This window comes from Camelus dromedarius, chromosome 15 (genome assembly GCF_036321535.1).
Source record: "Camelus dromedarius isolate mCamDro1 chromosome 15, mCamDro1.pat, whole genome shotgun sequence".
NCBI classification, from domain to species: Eukaryota; Metazoa; Chordata; class Mammalia; order Artiodactyla; family Camelidae; genus Camelus; species Camelus dromedarius.
Genome location: NC_087450.1, coordinates 35,722,833 through 35,749,040, shown reverse-complemented (window position 1 = coordinate 35,749,040; position 26,208 = coordinate 35,722,833). Strand labels below are relative to the sequence as shown.

General features: G+C 43.5%; 1 protein-coding gene across 14 annotated transcripts in view; it reads right to left on the bottom strand.

Annotated features, from left to right (window-relative positions):
• Positions 1-26,208, bottom strand: part of SLC8A1 (solute carrier family 8 member A1) — a 394,428-nt gene that overhangs the window by 43,229 nt on the left and 324,991 nt on the right. For all 14 annotated transcript variants that reach the window (XM_064494549.1, XM_064494554.1, XM_064494551.1 and 11 more), the window contains 2 exons: positions 24,835-24,934; positions 2,430-2,705 (listed from right to left, as the gene is read on the bottom strand). In XM_064494549.1, coding sequence (XP_064350619.1) covers positions 2,430-2,705; positions 24,835-24,934 — 376 coding nt within the window. The remainder of the gene's footprint in view (positions 1-2,429; positions 2,706-24,834; positions 24,935-26,208) is intronic.

Below are 26,208 nucleotides of genomic sequence, written 5' to 3'. Positions count from 1 at the left end.
TCTCCCAATAACACAACAAAGAAATCTGTTTCCCGATGGGAAGAATTTATGGCAGTTCAGGGAAACCATTTCTGACAACCAGTGACTTTGCTGTACTCTCTAACAGGCTCTCTCACCTCTCGATACCCCTCTCCGGGTTGAGCTGGTTTTACACGGCATTACAAATGACTCTGAGCACTGAGGTTTACTGTAACCCATGTTCCATGTTACAGGAAAAAATCTTAATCATCTGGCTGCCACACTGTTCAAAAGAGTTGATTAATACGTGAGGTACAGAGCCATTTCATAACGTTGGTATATAGACAAAGGAGCCAGTTCTGAGATGTTGAAATAAGTTGAGAAAAGACAAACAGCAGCCAAAGAAGTATTTTCAGGAACAAGGACTTGATGTAGGGAAAAGCATTTTTGAATCCCTTTTAAAGCAAGAGATGCATTTGGTAGAACCAACTGCTGACTTTTCAGAAAGGTAGGCTAATTTTAAAAGTAACTGTCATGAGACCTAATTTTGCCTGCATTACCATAATTTACATAGATTCTCCTCAAGAGTTAAAACACACGGCCAACAGCACACGCTCACGGGGGCACCTTTTGATACAGTGACTTAAGCCTTACGGAAAGTAGACCCCACCCCCACAAATATCTTTTCCTGTAGTCACCTCTGAAAGAGCAATGACTAGCCGTGATGCTTAGTTCCTGTGGCTTTTATGTATGTTTCCTAAACAAAGCCTCTTAAGAATATTTTAAGTTCTTCCTCCTGCTTGCTACATTTCTGGTCATTTTTGGAGAAAATTCAAAATCAAGACCAAATATAGAACTGCTGGAACACAGCTGGGCTGAGAGGGAGTCTGCTCTCCTGAGGATCAGCAGTCAAACTGAAGACTTTGCAGAGCCCTGCCTACTAAGGCGGGAGGAAGAACACTCTCTCAATCCCTCAGTCCTCCATTAACTCGGTTGGACCCACACGGTGAGGACTCTCAAGTAGTCCATCAGTTGTGTAACACCATGTGCCACAGCTGACCAGCCTAAACCTGGACATTTTGTCCATCCCTCGTTCCTCAAGGATAAGGTGCCCAGATTTATACTGGTCAGGTCATCTGCAGCCATTCAGCATCATCACAAAAACCATCTTACTGAATCTGCTATGTCCCCCCAGATGCTTTACTAGGTAGATAATTTATGGGTGTTGTCTCCAACCCTGACCAGTATTCTGCAAGTCTGGTTATCCCTATTTCACAAATGGAGAAACCAAGGCTCAGAGAAGTTAAGTAACATCCCTAGTCACTGAGAGAATAAATATCTTGAGTGGAAAATGAATTCCAGTGAAGAGATATTGATGATTTAAAATGTGCTTGTTTTCAGACTCAAAAACCAAAAGCCAGGTTGCCAACCATGGTAAATGCTAGTAGAAATCACATAGTATTAAGTGGACGGCACCACCAGCAGGGCTCTATTTCCCTTAAGTCTCACCTTTTCCCAAGCCCACTGCAACCCTGGGCATTGACCTTCTGTTGGTAGAGATTGGAGTCTCGTTGCTCTAAGCTGAGACTATCCATCTGTCAAGATGTCAACTCGTGCTGGGGAGTCGGTCCGGAGCTTCCGTCACAGTAAGCTCTGATGTGCACCAGCATTACCTGTGAGCTTAACACACGTTCCTGGGCCCTTCCTTTAGATCTTTTGATTCCATAGGTTGGTGGTGGGTCTTGGGCATTTGCGTTTTTAAAAACAAGCTCCCAGGTAATGCTGATGCCCACCGAAGTTTGACAGTTACCACTGTCAACGTTACAATTAGGAGGAGGATATCTTTACTCAGAAGAGCCAGTTAACCTAGTGAGCTCCAGTTGTAGGTGGGAAGAAAAATTTAGCTTATAGGAAGGCACGCAGGGTCATCCACTCCGCCTGCTCACTTTGGTCAGGATGACTTTTTCCCTGTTCTGATCCATGTCTACTTTTTATTTACCCCCATTCATGTTTGAGTCAAGAGAATATTGCATTAAGTCTTAAGTATTTATCTTAGTTACCCAATAGAGTTTCATGGTCATCATCCAAACTTCACTAAATACGTAAAAGACAGAAATTGTGTTCTTGAAGAGAATTCTATAGTTGTGTTTTTGGAAGTTCTAACTGTAATGGGAAACTGACCCATTAATCTATCCATCAAATCCATCCTCTCCCTCCATGCAGGCGGGCAGTCCCTCTGGGAATGCTTTCCTGTCATCATGATCATACTGACCAGCTTCGTAACCTTGAGAAATACCAGGACAATGTTCTGGCAGTGACATTATCTATAGCTCTGGGCTTTTGTCTTTCATAGGCCTGGTTTGTCATCACAGCCCTTGGAATTGTAGGAATCGAAAAAGATCAGGAAGGCAAATGAGCTTACGCTTCTGGGGATGGGGGGTGGGGGTATCATGTGTGAATGAATCCCCTACCTGGCACTGAGGTTCCAAGTGCGACGAACACCACCGCGGTCACGGAATCCTTCAGGCCGATGGTGCAGCCGAAGTGGGAAGCCAGGTCTCCGATGAAAGCGGTCAGGATGCCAATCATGAGGATGGAGACGATGAAACATGCCCACCCATTCCAGTATTCAGTAGGGGGGACGAAGGCAAAGAGGACCTTCCAGAACACAGTCAGAAAGTGCATCACGTAATCGAAACAGGAGGGCAGCTTCTCCTCCCCACATTCATCATCATCATCGTCTTCCCCTAGAGAAAGGAATGGGGGACACTTCATCACAACCCGTGCTATGCCATTGGGGTCTTCCTCTCTCCCTCTCCCTCCTCCTAGGTTGTCACCCCTCTCCCCTGAGAGGTGGTGAAGCTTGGAGCATTCCAAGAGTCAATCATAACCAACCAGTTAATTATCATTGTAATAATTAATTATATACACATGCCCCCAAGGCAGCTCATGGATAAATAGCAAAAACTTAAGCCACAACCAGTTCCAGTTATATGCAATCAACACACACTTTCTACCCCCACATGCCCTCCTGGGAGGGTTGTCATTTCAGAGAATTGAAAAAGATTTCTTCCAAAAGACAGGAAAGTCGTGTGCCAGGCTCAGGAAGAAGCCTTTCTTGATGACAGGTAACTGTGACAATTCTACCAGGATTCTTTCCTTGCAGTTTGGAGTCTGGCTCTGGGGATTCGTGGTGATATGCTCACATGTAGGACCACGTTCAAACACACCCTCAACCACAGCTCTGGGCTCTGCATATTTCTCCAGCTTCATCTCCTGCAACTGCTTCAAACTCAAACTTCATCCGAGCCGAATGGAATTATTTGCTTTTTTTTTTCGTAAACTATGTACTTTCTCCTCCTTTTATCCTTTAGAACTAAACATGGTTGGTGTATCCCAATCTCTCCCTCCTTATCCTTTCAAAATCATTTCCTTTGTGAAACTTCCCCCGACTCCCCTCCTCCTCCCCCCGCCCCCCAGCCATGTGGGGAACTTCTCAGAGCTTCCATAACACCCCCAACATCTGTAACACTGGACCAGTGCTTCTCCAGGTGTGGTCCCTGAGTAGCAGCAGCAGCACCAGGGAGCTTGTTAGAAGTGCAAACTGCTGACCCCTTCTGAATCAAACTAGGGAGTAGGGGCGGGTGGGAGGTGGCCCGCAACCTGTGTTTGCACAAGCCCTCCAGGAGAGCCTCGTGCACGCTCAGTGTGAGAACCAGTCTCCAGACTGTGCCTATTCACTTTCTTTTCTTCTCCACTTGATTGTGAGCTCATCAAGGGCAGCAATTTGTTCACTGTTGTGTCCTTAGTGTTTAGTCTTATCTCCAGCATGTGTGGTAAGCTGGCTAAGTAAATGCATGCATGCATGAATTTCCACTGGCTTCACAGAACTACTTAATTACATAACATGTACACATATATCACAGTTTTGCCAATTATGTCATACCATCAATGCACAAAGAAATGTACAAAGTTAAACTTTAAAGGAGTCAGGGCATCAGTAATAATAAATGGAGGCTTCATTTATGTGATATAATCACCATTCACAGATTTTAAAATTGGGGCAGTGAATGTCAACTCTTCTTGCAGTGGTGGCTAATACCTATTTATGCGTTTTTTCGCCATTTTGGAAAGAACTTCTCCTTGAGAATTGGTTCACCACCACCACCTGCCCCAACCTTGTCCCCAGGGATCCACTTCCTCCACCTCATGTCGCTGGCAGCAGGGGAGCTGAGATGACCAGCATGGGGCAAACCTGCCTACTCCTCACGAGACGCTCCGTGGTGAGGCCATCTGGAGCAGCAAACAATTGGGAAAACCCTTAACGCAGGGGAGCGTTAGGGAAGATGCCCCTCAGAAAACATGCAAAGTGGCACGTCTGGGCTTCTCACCTGTCATCTTACAGACCGAGAGGAGAGGCAATGGCTTGCTCTTCCATGAGGACCTGGTCAGAATTATTACACACATGCACTCTGGGGATCTGCGCAGAGAGCAACCTCTTCTCTGAGGCTTTGGAAGGCCTCCAGTAAGCTCTTGGGTGGAATCACCTGTGGAGACTAACTAGGCAGAGGACTTGATTCAGGTCAGCGGGTGGAAACACGGGTGATTCACTAGAGTGAGAAAGCGTTGGCCACGTTAAAGCAAGTGAACGAGGAGCCCATTTGACTGAGGTGGCCCGAATGCCTTAGTCACTGATGTAGGCAAACCACAACCTAAGCCAAAGTCAGTTCCTATAAACACACTTGTATCTGAGGAGATGAGACTGAAGAACCCCTCACAAACAGCCATCGAGGCTTTCCCAAGTAAGGCAACTACTTAAGTTAGAGCCAAATAATCTCCTTGCTTCACTCCCAGGTCTGCTCTAGTAAGAGTTTTCCACCAACTCCTATGAGAAAGAAGCCTCTTTTGAGAGTAGAGCTCAGTAGAGTGCTCCTAACTACTTGTGGTTTGGCTCTGCCCGCTTTGAATCCATGTTTGCGCAAATCAACTCTTTAATAAAAGTTTTACTGTGCCTCAGTTTATCTTTTAACAACCATTTCCTACAGTGTATATGCTGCATAGTTATCACATATTTCTACTATCATCCTTGTCTGAAAATATAAGATGGTTTTAAATAAAAGCGCCCATGTTATAGGCGGAATTGTCTCCACCCCAAATCCATATGTTGAAACCCTGACCCCTAGTACCCAAGAAGGTGACTGTATTTGGAGACGGGCCTTTAAAGAGATACGTAAGTGAAAATGAGGCTGTTAGGGAGGCCCCTAATCCAATCTGACGTGTCCTTATGAGCAGAAATTGAGACACAGAGACAGCAAGGACGCGTGCACATGGAGGAAAGACCGCGTGAGGACACAGCAAAGAGGCGGCCCTTCCTTCTCCCAAGTCCAGGAAAGAGGCCTCAGGAGCTAAAACCTTGATTTTGAACTTCTATTCTCCAGAGCTGTGAGAAAACACTTCACCGTTTAGGTGACCCAGCCTGCGGTATTTTGTTACCGCAGCACAGCCCCTTCGGAAGCACCCTGTATCACAGTACTGACACCGAGGAACAGCCACGCAGTGTTTCTATTACCTACTCCTTTCTTGTTTTCTTATCCATTTCTTCTTTTCTCCTTCTGTTACCGAGTCAGGTCCGTCTCCCCGAAGCGCCGCAAGCCAAAACGCTGAGATGCCAAGGTCCACGGCAAAGAGAGGGCTGACTCGCAAAGCAGCCAAGCGAGGAGACAGGAAATCAAATCTCAAACCTGCCCTCTGAGAGCAAGGAGCCCTGGGTGTTTCTGAGATAACAAAGAAGGAGAGCGGTTTGGGGCTTGGCGGGCGTGAGGGGCGTGGGGAAAGCTGATTGGAGAAAGGTGCGGGCATCTTGGTTCTGCGCCGGCGAACTAAGCTACGCCCGCCCCTGCACGTTGGAGAGGTCAGCGAGCGCCGGCTCGCGCATGCCCAGTTGGAGGGCTGGTAGTCCTATCCCGTCTTCCCCAGCTCAGCCCCAACTGGGCACAGCTGACTCCAAGTTCCTTAAATAACTCCGGCAAACATCTTATTGTTTAAGCTACTTGGAGGCCAAGCAAGTCTTAAAATGACCTTGATTAGTGAAAGCAGCTGAAATGGATTTGACCCACAGTCTCACTTCTTCCACTTTTCTTCCCACTTCCCTCTTCGTCTCCACTGGAGCTCCGGGTAGAACTCACTGTGAAGGCTGCAGGTGTCCGGGCTTATTTAAGGAGGGGGGTTGGAAGAAGGCCATGTTCATTCTTTCTCTGCTTCCTTTCCTCCCCGCTCCAACAGGGGGCTGCTTGTCCCCCAGGAAAGCTCAGAAAAAGCACTAGACTTTCCAGTTACATTTATTTTGTGTCTCATCCTTCAACATTTCTATATTTGTAAACATTTTCTAATTTCGCTGGGGGTATGATTAAAGCAGTTTGGGAAACACTGAATTTTAATCATTTATAGAAACACAGACTATGCTGCCTCTAACCCTACAAAATTACTTAATTTGGGGTGTCTAAGTCTCACGTTGTGAAGATGAACAAGAAAACAATGAAGATTCTCAGGAGAAATGACATTTATGATTTGAGAGTAGATATTATATTTGTCTTCGAGATGAAAATAATAATGAGGGATGTGCAGGGGAATAATTAGATCATCTCTGCAAAGTGTCTGAGGATACTTCTGGGTAATGATGATCATGGTAGCTATTATTTTCCTCCATTTAGGATTGTTACCGTGTTTCCCCATCATTATTTCATTGCTCGGTCAAGATGCTGGGTCCTAAGGTGACATTCTAGGCTTTTAGAAACAAAATCTAATACTGCCCTCTGGAATTCACTTTATGATCTATAAGTGTGCAATGCAAAATAAGTGTGTGTGTGTGTGTGTGAGAGAGAGAGAGACAGAGAGATTTCCTTCTGTGGGCTTCCAACATTAAAAGGAATCTTAAATATTTTAATGCTTAAGTCTGGATGGGGAGGCCCATCTGTTTTTACTGCATTTGAAAGTCGAAGTGGCTTCCTATCATTTTCCCTGGGATTTCACTGCTCCTTATAAATTTTAATCTCCAACTCAGTTGTCATTTAAATATTAAAAATGACCCCTGACTGCCATGTATGATGCACAATTACCCTGTCTTAGAGAAGGACAAAGAAATATTATGTTCATCCATCACCATCTGGACTATATTTAAGTCTGCTCCTTGCAAAGAGCAGTGGAGCATTAAAAAAGTAAAATAAAACAACACCTGGAGCATCTTTTATGTGATGGCAAAGATGATAGTAATCTCCCGGTTCTGTATGTTTACCAGCTCAGGGTTACTGGATGCTACATAATTCTTTCAAGTCCCTCTTCTGCATTAGCAAAGAAACAGCAGGTTGGTAACTTTCCTTTTATAGGATCCCAAGCAAAGGATCCTCTTATCTCAAAATCCTTCTTTTCAGCTTTATGGATTTCACTAATGGGAAGATAACAAACAAGCTGTATTTGATTAATCCTTCCTGAGGCCTTTTAAATGGTTTCCTTGATATATGTTGGACTTCCTAAATATAACTACAAAGTAGCCAAATCATTAGAACCGCAGATAGTGGAGAGAGCGCCACCGCAACTATTGACATGACAGTACTTGTGTGAACCCTGCTCTGCAGCCTGAGAACGAGGGCGCCATCAGCACAAGTCATTGACCACGAAAGGCAGCCCCTGGGCTTGGCACCTGAAGATAGCACAGCATCTAAGGTAAAGCAGGTGTCAATCTATCTCCTATAAGGTGCTCAGGGTTTGGCCTCAGGAAGGACTTTGAGGACCAGAAATAGAGGCTGGGGTTGGGGGGGGGGGTGCAGTGGACAGTTGAGTCAGAAGACTGAAGTCAATTTCTGGCTCTGACAGCTCGTGTCGGGGCAAGACACTTGACCTTCCTGCGCCTCGATTCCTCATCTGTCAGATAAGTGTCTTAACTCCAACATCACAGAGCTGTGGTGAGGACCAGAGGAGGAAAAGTCCAAGTCCCTTGTTCGACTGCAAACCCCTTTACCGGCAGACGTGCCGTATTCCATCATTGTTCCTTGTCAGAAGGAAGGGCAGTAAATCAATACGACCCGAGTATCCTGATTTCATAGAATCTATATTCTGTTTGAATGAGCCATTATCACGAAGCTTCCCTGAGCTGCCTGCTTTTAAGAAAAGAAAGGAAGAGAGAGAGACAGAGGACATGATGGGGTGTCTACTAAGTGTCAAGCACTCAGCTAAATTTTTCACATACTGGTTCTTATTTAATCCCTACTATAACCCTGTGAGGGAGGCATCGTTAATCCCACTGTACATACGAAGAACCTGAGGTTCAGAGAATTTAAGTGGCTTTCTAAAATACTGACGGTAAGTGGGTGAGCTGGGATTTGATCTAACAGCCCAGGGAAAATTTTACTTCCCATCATGTCTTGTTGAAGCAGTTGAGTGTGGCATCCACCACACACTGATTCAAAGTTTGAGATTTCTTCCTGTGCCCAGTGCTATATGAATACAGTGTGGCCTTTTTGTAGAAATGTGAAAACGATGGTGCACCATCGGTAAGGTTTGTGTTCCCATTTATTTTCTAGGTACAGTTTATTTTCTAGATATGGTATGTTTTTGGCAGAGTCAGTCATAATGCTCTTTTTCCAGCTCCTGGTTCTACTTTTCTGTTGTATATTTCCATTTCTCTCATTCAAAGTTTCTTACAGAATTATTAAATACTTAAAACAAAAGAAACATTGGCAATCAGCTAATTTGCCCCTTCTAATATTAAGAGAACAAACCAAGAACTCTGATTCAATTGATGAATTTTTTTTCTCTTGTTTTCTTGTATCTGTGTGTGTGTGTGATCTAAGAACTTGAGTTAAACCCAGTGGCTTTTACTGTCTTGCTCATTCAATGATCTAAAACTTCTTATTTCTTTCTTTCCTATTTTACACGTTTGTATCTTATTTCTAATGAGACAACACATATTCATCTCTTCCTACCCTTAATGGTTTCTATACGCCACTAAATTCAGTAACCTAAAGATTCATTCCCAAATGAGAATTTACCTCTTGTTCCAGATTCCAGAGAAGGGCTATAAACATTTCCCTATAACCTGGTGATTGGGAAGTACTTACATCTTCTCTGATGCAGAGTAGAAGATGTCAGCAACTTTTCTTGCAAGTATATTGCAAGATAATTCCTTATCAAGAGAGATCTCAAAACACAATTTACTCAAATTTCTAGATCTGTGAGTTGCCAAAGCACAGGGGAAGAACACAGACCTTGGCTTCTATCAAGTGAAACATGCAGGCATTAGAAAAATACCTGAACTGAAAGCACTGGGAGGGCTTCAGAGCCGCCAAGGTCAACTCCCTGGTTAACGTGAATTCCTTTAAAATATCTCTGCCAAACAGTCACTCATGCCATACGTGAGAGTCCCAGCCATTCGGGAGTCCATAGTCTCACCGTCCACATTTTAACAGCTCTGGCTGTGAGCTTGGGCTGTTAGTTCTGTTCATTTAACTGGGTCCCATCCCTTAAACCATATGGAGTAAGTCCAGTCCTGTTCCACATGACATTCCTTTGGGCACCTGAAGCTGGCTACTCTTATTTCACGCTCAGTCCTCGCTCCAAATTCAGGCTGGCCATGTTCCTCTGAGCACTCTTAGTCATGTCCTTCTTTTTAAGAATATAGAGCCTACAGCTGAATGCAACTCCAAGAGGCTCTTACATGCCTGCCCCAGCTGGGGAATCTCTTTCACCATCCTCCTTCTGGGCACGTGAACCTTCATTAGGGAACACATTGGGTGTCTGGTAGCCACACTATATGCTATCACACATAGAGTAAACCAACACCAACAATTCACTGCTCCAATGCTGTTTCCAGGCCATGTCTTCCATTTCCCACACTAGGATAACTGAGTTTTGGGAACACAACAGTACAATCTTTTATTTATCCGTAATAGGCTCCTTAAAAGAAGTGCTGACTTAATATCTTTTCAGTCCATATAAAACTTGGTCATGAGAAAACCTGTATCTTGACATCATACTAGCTCTTCCTGAGAACTGTCACTCTTGAAACCTTCCTCAAAATGTATCTGGACTACGAAAAAGCCCCTGGATGGGGCTAGCTGCCCTTAGGGAAGGCATAAGCCCTGTTGCTGGTCTCCAGTCTTACTGCCCTCATCCCTGCAGCCCAAGGCTGAGAGCAAGCCTGGTGGGACATTGAGAGGCCCTTCTCCACTGGCTTGTGGGGATCAGAATTGGTATGGAGACCCCACGCCCAGCATCCGCGGTGCTTAGGCACCCAGCGCTGGGAGTATGTCATTTACTCCAGAGACTTTACCGACCTCTAGCTTTCACTCTGTTTCCTTGGAGAGATGCCTTGGAGCTCAAGATTGCTATAGATTTGTGACTTGAACGGCTAGCCTGTTCTCAGATGCAGAGGACATCTATATAAGCCCTACTGCCCCCCCACACACACACCATCTACTCCCAAGCCAGAGAGAGCTGTGGGCCATTCTGCCCCACAGGACCAGTGCTAGTCCCAGCCCATGCCTGGGGGGCTGCGGACAGGTGATGTGTGACAATCCTGAACGGGATGCTAGAAGGCAACTCACTCTCCGTAAATAATTTTCAACCCTGTCTGAAGCAAATAAACCCCTGGGTGAAATTTTCCACCGTGAACAGAATGCTTACCAGTTTAGCCCATTATGGACTTTGTTAGGATGGTTAACACAGCACAAGAAATACCTAACATGACAGAAGTATTTCTCAGCAAATGTAGCCACAGTCAAAATGAAAAATGGATCCACTAAGAAGTGCTAACTCTAAATGAGTTTAAAGCTGAACATGGACAGCTGAGCCTCTCTCTCTCTCTAAGAGGTCCTCTCTATGAACTGAGAGTCCCTAAATGATTGTAGGAGGACATAATTAGCCGCATGTGGTTTTGCCCCAAGCTGTGTTTTTGGAAAATAACTCCAAAGTCAGGCTGAGAATCTTGAAATTCAGAGTGTCCTCTTACTCTTTATTGATTGGAGGATTAACAGAATTCCACGCTCCTGCAACAGAGGAGCATATTGTCTGCAGACTTGAGCACCTAAGAAATAAACCTTCAACAAGGAGATGTGATACTCAGCAAGTGTAGATGCCTCCTGCGAGTTTAGATGGGTTAGTTAAAGTGGGTAGTCTGTGGGCACGCCAGATTCTAAGGCTGGCCCGAGGGCTCTGATAACACTTTGTAAATATCAGCAGCTGTGTCTGAGCGAGCCGCCTGGAATGTGGGAGGCTCAGCCTGGGAGGAACTGCTCGGGCAGCAATAACCCTGTAATTTTCAACAACAACAAAAATCATATTATGTCCTAGGAAAATGTTGAAATTTATAAAAAGGGCAGATATGTCTCAAAGGCTGCCCCACATGCAGAGGAGCATTAAGAAGGTCTGGATTCTGCGATGCTGCTGTGATTAAGCTATTAACTCAGATTCACTCATTAAGTGGCTACCCGCATGCACAGGGGTCCATACAGATATTACACTTAATCTCCCAGCAACCCGGTAAAGTAGGCATTATTTTCTCCACTTTAAGATGAGGAAAACAAGGCTCAGAGTTTAAGTGACTTGCTTATGAGATTTAAACTCTGTCCACCACTTTCCTGCAATTATTTGACCCATTGTTTCCAGAGAGAAATATCTCTGTGGCTGGTCCAGCAAAAATCCATTCGGACAGAATCGAAGCTCATCTGGCATGGCTTTATGAAACGTGTAATTGGGAAATCATTGCCCTCCTTCAAGTAACCCCCTGCATGTGGTATCATGTATAAAATACTGAATGTTCTCTGAGGGAATGAATGGATGGCTCTGCTTCCTTTCTTCTTCCTAAAGAATCTGGTTTGCTTTTAATCTTTGGGAAAGTCCTCTACCCACAGTTTATATCGGTCCTGTTGGAAAATGGGGTTCTCTTCATGCTGTGGCCAACATCTCTATCTCTCTGTGTAGCAAAGTGGATACATTAGGTAGTTAAATAAGTGGGGGCACCGGGCAGACAGGTGGAGGAGAGGGAGGTTGGTCCAGAAGACGGCATTATGCCCGCCTCCAGCATAAAGGGACTTTACTTCTTCTAAATGAGTGCCAGCAAGAAACCTGTTAGAAACTGACAGCCACAATGCACAGCAGCAGAGAGGACTTAACAGGACACAACCTAATGTTAACCATATTACAATTAACATTGCAGTTTAGGGGCCCCCATGGGTTTTTCTGTGTACATCATGGGTGAGGACATGCACAAACATGACTAAGCATTCCAGGAACAGGAGCCGTCAATCAATCAAGAGACCACCCCTAAGCGAGGGTGAAGAGAAAGGGGAGACAAAACCCGCCGCTCTTCCTCCCTCGGATCAGCCTGCCTCCCATTCTTGGAGGTGTATTTTTCCTTTTTTAAATAAATCTTTAAAAATCTTTCACTATGCAATACACCATCTCCCGACTACAAACTTATCTTTTGGGTATGGCAAGAACTGGGGTCTTTACCTTTTGGGGGAACAGAAGGACTTTGGCTAGGTCTTCGGCAATGGCAACTCCCCTCCTCTGTGACTGCTTTCCTGGTCTCAGGATCACCTGAAGGGACTTTCTTCTGATCAGGGGGTCTGTGAGTTGATCTGCCAGCCAAGTGCTGATGAAAGTTGAGTATCTTAAGATTCTCATCATGGCCTCGGTTCACACAATCACTCAGGGCTCCCCTCATCTGCTCATCCCTGTTCCTTTCTCTGTTGTGATTTTCCACAAGATCCCAGTAACTAGGGCCCTGCACTGACAGCAAAGAGGCTTCGACGACTTCCATGTTCTGGGGCACCTCATTTCTTCTCCTGGAAACGGAGGCTAGCCACAACCATCGTTTTGTGCAACTAAGCAGGACTCTAAAGGGCCTCCCTGGGCAGACCCCTCTCCCATATCCTCTGCTGTAGCTCCTCTCTGAAATACCCAGATAATAGTATCTCATGCATATTTCCTGAGTTTTTCAAATGCTAAAAATCACCACCAAAGGGAAGAAATTAACTACTTGACTATCATGAGCACATAGCCCCCGGACCTTCTGGCACTGAAGTTGAATGCCAGCAACCAATCAGAGAATTGTGCACAGCTGACCACACACCCTGCGATGCTCCTCCACCAGCTGGCCTTTAAAAATTCTCAGATGAAACCCTCTGAGGAGTTGGGTGGGAGGGGGATTTGGGCACGAGCCACCTGGTCTTGCTTGGCCCAGTAATAAACCTTTCTCTGCTCCAGACTCCGATGTTTAGGTATTTTTTGGCCTCACTGTGTGTCACTTGCGTTCGGTAACAACTGGTGTTGCTGAAAAGATAAATGAGACTCTTTAAGAGAAGCTAGAACCTTCTGGGTAGTAAAGCCCGTTTTGGACACTAGGATTAGCTCGTAAGTGGAATTCAGATGGGGCATCGCATCCCCTCCCTGCACATGCACACTTTAGAGGGCAGGCTGGCTAAGGTGGTTGCTGATAATCAAATCTGTCTGTCTGCCAGTGGCTTCATCTCTTGTAAATAATCACCCTGGAATGCAGCTGTTGTGGTGCTTTTCTTCAATATAAACCATCTTGAAAAAAATATCCCTTCCTCTATAATTATCAGTGTCTGTGGCCTATTTCCCTTACTTGGTTAAGGCATGGAGCAAACGCTGTTAAGTTTATAGGCCTGAACCCTCCAAGTCTTTCAGGTCACTGTTTTATACCACAAGCCTAGGCTGAACCCCTAACCCGAACCAGTATCACTAGTAAATCTTCCAGGGGAATGTGGTGGTTGAAAGAGTGACTTTGTGTCATTGGTGTCTGCAGTGAGTATTCATTCGTAATTTATATATCAGGGTCAGTTCTAGGCACTGGAAATGTAGACAAAGAGGACCCATAAAACAAGAGGCAAGAGGAGACTGCTAAGAAATCAAGTAGAACAAATGCACAAATATGATCATTTCGGATGTTTATTTGGGCTGTGAAGACAATGAAGTCAGGTAATATAATAAAAAGTGACTGGGCTGTTAAGGAACTCATCTGAGCTGAGGGGAGAAAAGAGCTCAGTGGTAGAGCATGTGCTTAGCATTTGTGAGGCCCTGGGTTCAATCCCCAGTACCTAAAAAAATAAAAAAATTTTTTTTAAAAAAGGAAGTAGGCAAAAAAACTCCACTCCAAACTCCTCTGAGGAGATGACCTGAAGCCTTAATGATGAAACCCCCCAGACATGGAGGGAAAGCCTTCCATGCCGAGGAGACAGAGAGAGCACAGTGGGAGGAACAGAAGTAAATGTGTGGCCAAATGGCATTAAATTCCAGGATGCACAGGGGTGACAAGATGGAAGGAAGACTGGCCTTGGAATCAGCACCTCTGGGTCAGTGCGAATCCCAGTTCTATTTCCTACGTCCCCATCTCGTAAACAGGTTCACAGACAACCTCCTGCACAGGGTTGCCTGGAGGCTGGTGTGAACACAAAACAACTATTCACCAAGGTGGGGCCATTCACTTCACTGAATGCTGCTAAACTGTCAGTTCAAGGAAGTTTGGGTCTTTGCTTTCCTTAATCCTGAAGCATCAAGAAACCCAGAGGCCCTTAGGTGACATCAGGGGACAGGCTTAGAATAAGGGCTAAGGCGCTGGTTCCATAAATGTCAACTTAGGAAGAAGAATGAGAGCAAGGCTGGGTGGCAGTGAGAACCTTGAATTCTAAAACAGGCCCTGTGTGACTGTGGATGAAATTATTTCCCTCTCTGGTCTCAGCTTCTTATTTATCACAAAAAGGGGAGGTCGGACTGGCTGATCAGTAAACTCCCTTTCAGATCCATACCAGGATTCTGGTCTAAGATGCTGTCTCAGGACAGAAGACACAAAACACAGCCAGACATGAGCAGAAACAGGCAGGGCAGGAAAGATGCACGGGCTGGGGGGCTGTGTCAAAGCCTGTCAGTTCAGGCAAGTGGCTTTGATTGAGGGTGTCAGAATGACAAGGTCTTTATCAAGAGGGCAGGCTGTGAACAGCAAGAACTAATGCTGCAAGTCACTTTCATGAGGCTCCTCTGGCTTTGGGGGCTGTGTGTGTGTGTGTGTGTGTGTGTGTGTGTGTGTGTGTGTGTGTGTGTGTGTGTGTGTGTGTTTGTGTGAGGGCGCGCGCGTGCTGGGGGCTGTTGGCTCTGCTTCCACCTCTTTGGATGATACTGCAGTGTCTTCCCACTGAGAACAGTGCACAAAGGCTCCTGGCTGGGGATGAAACCCCCCATGCCTCGTGCATTGATTTGTAAGCAACAACTAAACTGTATTCACATCGCAGCAGCGGATGCCAACAAAAGAGCCACTAGGTATAGCGATGGCGCATTGTTTGCAGAGCTGAGCCGCTGCTTCTCCAGACAAAAGCTGCATTAAGGACGTGACTTCAGGCTTACAAATAGGAGTGCTGAATCATTCCAGAGCCCTTTAGCACGGTGTTTTCCCCAAGATTTCATAATAAGCAATTTCAGAGAAAAAAACAGCCTGACAAGCCAATATTCTGTTCAGAAATATTAGCTTAAGTATATCCAAGGGCCAGAAAGTAATTGCTTGTTCTTCCCGCCTCCTTGTACTCCCACCCCTGGGTGCCTGGTCTGCCTCTTTCTGACACTGAAGCTTCCTGATTCAACATTTTATCCTGCTACCACTGGCATTTTTAAGTTGCCAGGTATCCTAGCTTTGCTTTGCCTCCCTACCAATATGGCCCTAGAACATCTCCCATCAATAGTTTCTGGAACTTAACTGTCATCCTCCTGGTTACTCATGACCTCTGCTTTTCCTCTTTCTCAAGTAGGATCATGATTACCAGCCCAAAACCACTAAAATCCCACTAAGACAAATAGAAAATGCCATTTAAAATGTGGATTTGTGTCTAATTTGCATATGCAAATATATGTTACATGCATATGTTACATGTTAGGTATATCTGTATGTTCTGAGTATATGCATCTATTACATATGAATTAGATATGCCTGAAACAATTAGAAATGTGGCATATGTGTGTGTTTATATAGATTTTTTCTAGATCAGACATGACAGTATGATGTAGTGACAACAGGTCTTCAATCCATTTACACGTAGACTGGAAAACATTGATTCCCACCTAAATTCACTCATTCTTTATTTAACAGATAGTTTCATTGCCAAACACTGTCCTAGATGCTAGATAAACAGTGGTGAATAGGACAGATTTGCTGTTGTTTAAAAAAAAAAAGTATTTCAATTTAGACTCTTTCTACTTCTAAAAGGACTTGAGCAGATCTGTACCTAATAATAAAAATAAAATACTTTAAGATAAAATGGGACCCAAAAAATTTCTGAAGAAAGCAGAAAGAAAGGACACGTTCAGATATGTGAGTTGAGTGAATTCTGAATACTTGGACCAAAAAAATGACTAACCTTTCTGATGGCCAAAACAAATAAGAAAACATTGAATTAAAAATTAATTTGCTAAAAAAAAACAAAGCTTCTTTTCTTTAAACTTTCAAGTAGGAATCTATCATTTTTTCTTTAAATACAGTAAGTGACATTGTGAATAATAACTGCAACGCTAAGATAAAACTACTTTTCAAATATTATACTTTAAAGGGAAAAATTTAAATTATATTTAATTTATAATCCTGTGAGGGCGGTTTTGATAGGGGCCCTGATAAAAAGTTAAAGAAGGTTTATTTTTCTGATACCTAATTCAAAGCAAGGAAGAGCAGCTACTGAATTTAATGTGACCATTAGACAGCGTGTCTTAGGCATTAAATGTCTTAAATGAGCTTTGGCCAAGTTGATGTGATGACCCAATGTATCTAACATGTACTCTAAAGCAGATACTCCATTTGATTAAAGCCAGAGGCTTAAATTTCCAATAAAATGCAATGAAAGAAAGCAAGCTAACATTTATTGCTGAAAATGAAGTGTCCTTCAGCGGCCCCTTTAGTATTTCCATATTCCAAAACTAGAGGTCACTCATTCCAATGCCCTAATTTCACAGGTGAGGTCAGAGGCCTTGTCTGGAGCTACACACCTGGTTGGTGACTCTTTGACCATGTGAATTTAAGTCTCCAGAGAAGCCAAAGCTGCCAACATATAATTTTTTTACAATTAAAAGTTTGATTTCTCATCCATGTTATATGCACTCTCTATCTCAAAGAATGTGAATATTTCAGCTGTATTTTGGGAAAAGGAATGAAAGCTAAGTTGGATGCCAGCAGCATTGCTCACATCTCCTGTTGGAGTTTAAAATAATTGCTATTCCTATTAGTTCAAGGGTGCCAGTGATTCTAAGCATGAAAAACCTACCTGAAGAACTAATCATACCACAGGGAAACATCAGGAGCTCAGAGAAAATGATGGGCATTGATTCTGTTTTGTTTCAGAGGACCTGATGTAATTTCTGGCAGCAGATATGAATACAATTCCAAGATCACGAAAAGACTCTGGAAGTCCCTCTGGGTTCTTCATGATGGGATTAAACTTAGACTTTGTAAAAGATGCAGTGACTGTTCCTGTCCTCTTCCCACCATTGGTATTCTTTCTGGTCCTTCTACACCTCTGTCCAATGCTTGCATACTTATTTCCAAACGCTTAACTATACCACGTGTAGCTGAGAGCAAAAGACTCATCAACTTGGTCCCTTTTGTCCTACATTAATTCATCTGAAATCTGACCACTTAAGACCTGAATTAAACTTGTAGAAGGGACACCTAGAGTCATGCTAAAAGCTCAGGGGCTTTGGATGCACAAAGATGGGATTTCATATTCTAACTGGCCCCTTGCTACTGGGTGACCATAATTAAACATGTTATGTAACCACTCGACGGCTCAGGATTCTCCACTGTAAATGTAGGACAAGAAATACTTACCTTAGGGTATAGCTACGAGGAATGTAGTTGATAAAAGAATATCTTTCCATATCTTGAGGTATGGGGAGTCACTCTGGCTTATATAAACATGAGTTAACTTGAATTTTGTGCTAACTGGAACAGCCTGTTTGTGGCCCCTATCAAACATACATTGTACATCTGCTTTAGTTATTAATAAAAAGGGCCAAATGACTGGAAGTAAAGAACGTCCATATTAAAAATCAAAATTAAATGCCTCACTTCCTGGATGCCAATACTGGTCCTCCTTTGATGATAAGACTCCCTTCCCAGGTGCCAAGGCCATACTGACTGGTGTACCTGCTGGGTTTGTTTTTTTTTTTTTAAACCTTGAAGAAATGTATCTCTGACTTGTTCAATGTTCTTGGTGTGACAAGATATAAAACTGTGCTGAAAATCATGCTTCTCCAGAGCAGTTTCAGAGAGTAACCTGGGAAGCTGTCTTCTGGGCTATAGTCTTCAGTTTGGCTCAAATAAAACTCTTTTCTATCCTCATTATAGATTGTTCATTGATTATTTTCATTGACATAGTAGACGGGCAATAAATGGTAACATGATTTAAGTAGAAAGTGGGCCAAAATTTCATATATAGTTTTTTGACCAACTTCCTTAAAGGCAGTGGTACCTACCATTTCTCATGAAACTGAATCTTTTTTTGTTTGTTTGTTTTGGTTTGTTTTGGTTTGTTTTTCAATTTTTTTTTGAGGGAGAGAGAGGTAATTAGGTTTATTTATTTACTTATTTTAATAGAGGTGCTGGGGTTGAACCCAGGACCTCGGGCATGCTAAGCACGTGCTCTACCACTGAGCTGCACTCTCTCCTAGAAATTGCATCTTTTTTCATGAACCTCAGTCAGCTTATATTTTTAGATAAAGGATAATTAAGAATCTTTATAGCCACACAAGAAACTGGGTAAAATGAAAACTCACAATACCCCCTCCCTTTTTTTTTCCCCCAATTGTCTCAGTCACACTGAGACTGGGTCAAAACTGACCTAGCAGGACTTTTTTTTTTCAACTGTTTAAGTGGGGTTTTCATGTGACCCAGGGTTAACACATTAACTAATGAGAATGTCTCCACAGTAACGATGTTCAATAATAGAAGAGATGCTAGAAAGATTCCTGCTTAGACCAGATGGCATGGCAATCCCTTGAGACTCGTTTGAGGTACCATTTTTATTATTTATTATTTAGGACTTAGGGAGTGGCTCAGTCATCTGGTTGACAGGATTGTCAAGTGAATTATAGTCCAGGGGCACCACTGAGGGGGCAGTTCTTATACTAAATAATTCAGTTTAGTTGAGAGCACTTATTACTCCATAGAGCGTGCATGGATGAAGGGCTGACGACAGAAGGGTCCCCCAAACTGAACTAGTCTCCACACTGGGTTGGTAGCCCCGTGCCCCCTCCACCTCTTTATTTAGCTGACACCTGTCTCTGACTGTCATTTACTGTGAAGTGCAGGGAGTGTGGACAGACCAGCCACATCCAAGAGCCTGGCCTCCTGCTGAATGTCTGCCCTTCTACCGTAGAGGACTCCCCAGCGCTTCTGAGCCCCAGTTACTGAGCAGGAAGAAAATTAAGAACACTGGAATCATCATCTCCCTTCGTTTCTTCTTTCCCAATGAAAGACTATCCTCACATCCCTTTCCTTCTAGGAGAATAGACATGAACTGTGTGCTGTTACTGTGCTGAATATTTAATATAAGCAAGCCGGGTAGCAGGTCAGAGTATCCTTTTCCATTGCCAAAATCAAGTGTCATTGGGGACCCTGTAGAACTATGACAGACATCGACAGCACTCCCAAATTTCTCTACTGGCTGGTATCTTAGAACTCACCTAGTCCTACTCTCTCAGTCCTACTGATGGTAAAATCAAATTCAGAAAGATTCAATACTTTGTCAAGGTTTTACAGTTGATAGGCGACAGAATCAAGACTACAAAAAAACTTTTTGGGGGCCAGTTTTGCTTGTTCCTTCGATATGAGAATGCCAATGGATACTACGCCAGATATGCAAAATTGATGTCAAAAGTAAAAGAACTGGAGAAAAAGCCTTAGCGCTGGATATTTTAAATGATCAGGTAAAAGGGAGCGCAGTGTGTTGACTTTCTGGAAAGCATGTCACAAGTTACAAGGTAGGAGAAGGCTACAGATGCACCTAGGAAAACACTTCCCTCTGGTCTTTAGGCAATTGGCTGGCATCTTCCCTTAAGGAAATCTGAACTGGCCTTAAGGAGATTTAACAAACATTAAGGGAAAAAACCCTTCATATTTCAATCTGCAGCTCAATTATCCAAATGAATAAACATACAAGCTATGTAAAGGGCCTGTCTATTTTTTGTGGATCTGTGTGTACGCACACATGTTTGTGTATGTGTGTCTCTGTGTGCTCACGTGTTCATGTGTTTGCACACACACATGCATGGCTGTGTGCACCTGTGTGTCTGTGTAGACAGGTGCGGTGTGCGTGTGTGCACGTGCGTGTGTGTCCCCAGGTCTCAGGCACAGCAGCTCTGCGCACTCCTCACACAGGCGAGAACCCCAGGCTGACTGGCACCCCAGCACTAACATTTACCAGCTTTGGCTTCTTGAGCAAGTTACATTGTTTCTCTGAATCTCAGTTTTCTTATCTATAAAACAGCATGGGTAATAAAAAATAAAAAGGTCAACCAGGGTTTTTCATCACTTCGCCTTTCTAGTAATTAAACTGACTTGACTACATTTCCACAAAATTTGGTCATATATTATTGTAGAATATTTAAGATGATTTGCCCCCCAGACAACCAGCTGTGGTTTCCAAATGCACAGAAACTCCTCATGAAAATATGAGTTGCCTTGATTAATGCTTAGAGCAACCCCCTGAGTAAGAAGCAGTGATCTCTACTTTACACATGACGGAACAAGATTTAGCTGTGCCTAGAGTCATACAGAGAGTTTTTGCTGGTCTGGGACACAAACCCGCATCTGACTGTAAAGCCAGGTTTGCAATCCCGCTGTCCTTCACTTCTCCAGCCCAAGGCTGCTGGGAAGAGCAATGCTGTGGTGGCTGTGGAATTGGCACTGGCATCCTGGCTCTCTTTGCCAGCTAATGTTTGCCCTCTTCCCTGACACACCTGCCTCGTAGGCCATTATCCATGATTTCTTAAAGCCAAGCCTCCATTCTGCCCGGGTGAAGACCCTAGGGAAAAGGCAGAAGCGGAGGAAATCCAAATTGGGCATGCAGTGAATGCTGGCTTCCCTCGGAAGTGCATTTGCTGGCACATCTTAAAGCACATGATGACACTAGACTTGCCTTGCAAATTTCTGTCAAGCAGCGCTCCTGGTACTCCACCCGGGAAAAGACAGAACTGCCGGGACATGCCTGGTTCACCTCTTCCTCCTCGTAGGAGTCTTATGAGTCCTTTAACCCTTCAGATGTTGAACGGTAAGAACTGGGTTTACAGAAATATTGTGGTCATAGGAGGCCCAGGTACTGAACTGTGAAGTGCAGAGAAGGCAGGGGAACAAAACGACTGCTGGGGGTCACCTTGAAATGAGCTTAAATATAATCAGTGGGAAAGAGAAGCAAAATCCTATCTATAAAATTATTGTTTTTGTTGAGCAAGATATACAGACTCAATTTTGCACAGAAAATTGCATAAGGAAAAAACCCCTCTGTAGTGCCATTTAAAAGCAATTTAACATTTTTAGTAAGGCAACTCTTTCTGATTCTCAACTATTTAGCCATGAAATTGTAAAATCCAATGAAAGTTTGTTTTCAAGAAATGCTGCTTTACAAGTTTTATTGTCCAGTTAACAATCTAAGAACATTAACATTCTTTGGAGGCTTATATTTAATCATAATGACAAATAGAAAATGAGCTTTCTAACGGCCCTTCGTGTAATTTACTGCCTATAAAGTATGGGTTTGCTTTTCTGATATTTTTGTCTCATAATTGTAAATAAGGTCAATTTACCCAGCAGCCTGCAAACATCTAAGCAATTTTGTCTTATTCCCAAGCAGTCATTTAGAAACATAAAACACAATATACTGCCTGACAGATAAGAACACATGGGAGGTTTTGCATGTCATTCATTAACAGTTCTTCAAAGGATATGAGTGGGAATTAATCCCATCATCTGAGTGCTGAAACCATGGCACCAGGAGAGGTGACAAGGCCAGCATCACTCACGAAGCCAGAAGTGAGTAGCAATTTTCCTCACTTTGAAATTTCTCTAAGGGCGGCAGACTGCATGCCAGACTAGTCTTTGGTATATCAGGGCTCCGGACTACATCCTAAAGCCAAGTCGCCTTGCTGAGGGTCAGATTCTTTCTCCAGAAGGTCAGGAGCATGACAATACCTCCCTCATGAGATTTTGAGAGGATTTAATTCAACATAACTAAGTGTTGGCAAACCAAAATTTTCCCCTTTAAAGTCAGAAAGTCTTAACATCTTTCAAACTGTTTCTCTGTATATCTATCCTGACCAGAAGTAAATACACAACTTTGGCCTGCTTTGCAGCATAATCTTTCTCACTACTTAAAACTTCCCTTTTCCATTGTTGTAGACTGGCCACAAAATGTTGACCTTGGTCCCTGAAAGTTACAAAAACATATGAACAAACCCACACAAAACCACTCCACTGCTAGAAGAGCAAATTCAGCGTCTATGTGTCTATGGATGGTGTCTTCTTGGCTATCATCCAATGCAGCCCCTACACATACTTCCTGTCCCCTATACATACTTCCTGTCCCCCTACACACACTTCCTGTCTCCCTACAGACACTTCCTGTCCCCTACACACATTTCCTGTCCCCCTACATACATTTCCTGCCCCCATACACACTTTCTGTCCCCTACACACACTTCCTGTCCCTCTACACACATTTCCTGCCCCCCTACGCACACTTCCTGTCTCCCTACACACACTTGCTGTCCCCTACACACACTTCCTGTCTCCCTCCATGGCTTTGTTGCTCTCCATCATAAGCCACCATCTAGCATATGCTTTATTTGACCTCTTTGCTTATTTTACTTATTTGCTGTCTCCTGCGTTAGAAGGTAAGCTTCACACGGCAAGAGTATTTGTCTGTTTTATTCACTGGCATATCCTAAGAGCAATGACTGACATACACAAAAATGAATGAATGATGCTCAGCACATGACCATCATACAAATGCTCATATATTTGCAGCCAAAGGCAACCTGGCAACTGTTAGAAATGGTCTATTAAGGCTTATGCTGCTTTTAATGTTTTGATTCTGATATGTCAAAGCCCATGAAATAATTTGGTTATTTTAAAATATTTTAATTTTTATATTATATATTTATTATACTTTATGTAATATTTATTTTACATTATAGTTATATAACATATCATTTAATTTCTACCATTGGCCTTGTCAACAGTTTTTTATTCAAGTTACCATTGTCCTTTTAGTTTTTTTCTCTCTGTGGTAAGGGAGTATAGCTCAAGCCTCAGATATTAATCTTAGATTTATAGAAAAACATAAGCCGTATGAGGGAGTGCTATAGACTGAATGTTTGTGGCCCTCTCAAATTTATATATTGAAACCTGTTTTCCAATATGGTGGTATATGAGGATGGGAACTTTGAAAGATGATTAGATCATAAGGGCAAAGTCCATCAATATGATTAATGTCCTGGTAAAAGAGATCCTGGTGAGTTCTCTTCTCCACTCCCCCACGTGAGGACAGAGCAAGAAGATAGCCGTCTATGAACCAGGAAGCAGGCTCTCACCAGACACCAAATCTGCCAGTGCATTGATCTTGGACTTCCAGCCTCTGGAACTGTGAGAAATACACTTCTGTAGCTCACAAGCCACCCTACTCTATGGTATTTTGTTACAGCAGTCCAAATGGACCAAGACAGGGAGTTTTCCCCTCCCCCATTAGAATTTATGTGTAAATCCCAAATCTACTCCCCTAAGCAATTACTCATCATTTAATGTTCATAAATTTCCACTGTATACTCAATTGCAAGAAACCGAAGTGTGATTATAAACAGCACTAATAATAAACAGGCACAGACATTGTTACCACCCTCTGTTCCCACAGCACTTGGGAGATCTGTGGCAGATTGGAAAGAGGGGGTTGTATCAGAAGTCATGACCCAACGGCTAGTGACGCTGTTTCCCTATTTTACAGTCTGGGAATCACTATTTGGAAAATTCTAGCTTTGTTCATTAGCTGCAACAGCAGAAGATGAGCCTGCGGGGATCTTTAAAGGAAAGAACCAGTGGGAAATGAAGCAGAAGAACTGAAAACAAAAAAATCCCATGATAGTGTTGCTCTCCTGTGTCTTTGAGAGGGACTTTCCTCTGCCTTTATACAATCACACAGAGAGCGGACAAGGTTTGACAATGCAGGAAAGGGACACTTCGTTCTGAATTGAATTCCCGCAGGTGTCTGGCTCCTGGAGTTTGAGACATACTGCGTTTTGTAGGATTTTCCTAAATAAAACTCTGCACTTTGCTTGTACAGGAAGACACAGAACGTGATTCTATTTTCACTTCCAGAGCCAGTGCAAACACTTTTTTGTTAGACGTTGTTGAAGAGGGTGTAAAACGGTGCAGATGGCAGTGGTGAAGGGTCTTAATGGCATCCTGTCTCCCCTACGATCTCGCTGCCTCCTTTGTGACCTGCACTTGGCCACGTCTCCTGCTTTCAGGGAGTTTTCCAGACAAAGCCCCGTGACTGGCTATCCATGAGTTAAGACACAGAAGGCTTCAAATTTTTCTTGTCTACTTCCGGAGAGAAATACACAATGCAGATGAAGAAGAATGTCCTTTTTGAAGACATTTGCTTCGTCTAGAAAGTCTACATTCGTCGCCAAAATGTGCATATATGCTACAAATACATTTATTTCTCTTGTAATTTTATTACGGAGAGTCTGTGGGGCTTTGACATAGACCAAGTGGTTACAGTAGAAAAAGTCAGCTTGGAACATTATAACTTACAATATGCAGAGAAAGGCACTCACCAGCACTGACGGTGATAGCTTCGATAAACTGCTCTCTCCAGCTGTTTGTCCCAACCACAAGGGCTAGGTTTGTCTTCTTAATAAGTTTGTCCACAGTACTCTAGAAAAGTTGAAAAGAATCAGATCATAACTGCCGGGTGGGTTAAGGCCTCAGGAAAGCTCAGCCCTTGTGGATTTTGAAACCCCAGAGCTATATAAAGGGTAGCAGATGTTAGGCTCAGACAACAGTATTGACATCAAACACTGTTAGGATTATGCAAACAAGCCAGAGTCCTTACTTGGAAACATTCTGAAATGGAAACTTCTTCGTAACAAATACAAGCCTCCTCCACTGCCTAGGGGCCAAGGAAGACTGGCCTCAGCACTTAGAGTAGCGGGTGTTGCAAAAGCCCATGGCGTTCCCTCGAATGCTTCATGAGCTTGTTTCTCTCCTGGCTTTGTCTATAGTGTGCCCTCTGCAACTGAATTAATCTATGCCCTGCTCAGCTTTACGTATCTGTGAATAACCGGGAAGCGGCAGATAGATTATGAAACTAAGTCCTGTTATTATACTTTTGTTGATCAATGAAATGCGGCCAGACAGCAGAGCCTCAAGATAGCTGCTACATGATCATCAATACATAGATCTTTCTTTGGCTACTGATTTTGTCAGCCTGGTGGCCGTTAGAGAATTCATCTTGCCTTACTCCTGTTGCAAACAAGAAAAGACAAGAAAAGATCAGTTTGTATGGTTAAGGGCACACTGTCACTACCGTGTGCTGAATTTCCCCTGCACTAAGCCTCTTACTGTTATTTTCTTTTAGGCCTTTTTTTTTTTTTGATGGAGGTACCGGAGATTGAACCCATGACCTCATGCACGCTAAGCATGTGCTCTACCAATGAACTATTTCCCTCCCCTCTTCTTTAGACCTTTTTTAAGCACTTGGTTCTGTACAATTAGTACTGTCTAGCTTTTTAAATAAATGTCAGTTAACGGAACAGCAGGAGCAGCCAAGCATTCACAAGAAAACAGAGCAGATGCACCCAAAGCGCTACCACAAATCAAAGCAGCTACAGGGAGAAGGGTCACGTCTGGGACTTGAGGCTGTTCCTCCCGGAGAAACTACCACGTTGGCTAGTCTAGCGCACATCCACACTTACTGTCAGGGCATCCTCGAGTTCCCACTCAGTGCAAAGAGGCAGAAAACACGTATTATTTTCCCGAGGTCAAAATTGGTACATGTTTAATGCAGTGTACCTGAACTGACTTTGCTTTGAGAGAGAGAGAGAGCACATTATTGGCTAACCAGGAAATGTGATCTGAGGGGCCTGGACAGAAGGTCAAAGCTACATCAGAAAGTCAAGTGTGTTAGTTCAACAGTCATTGGAACTGAC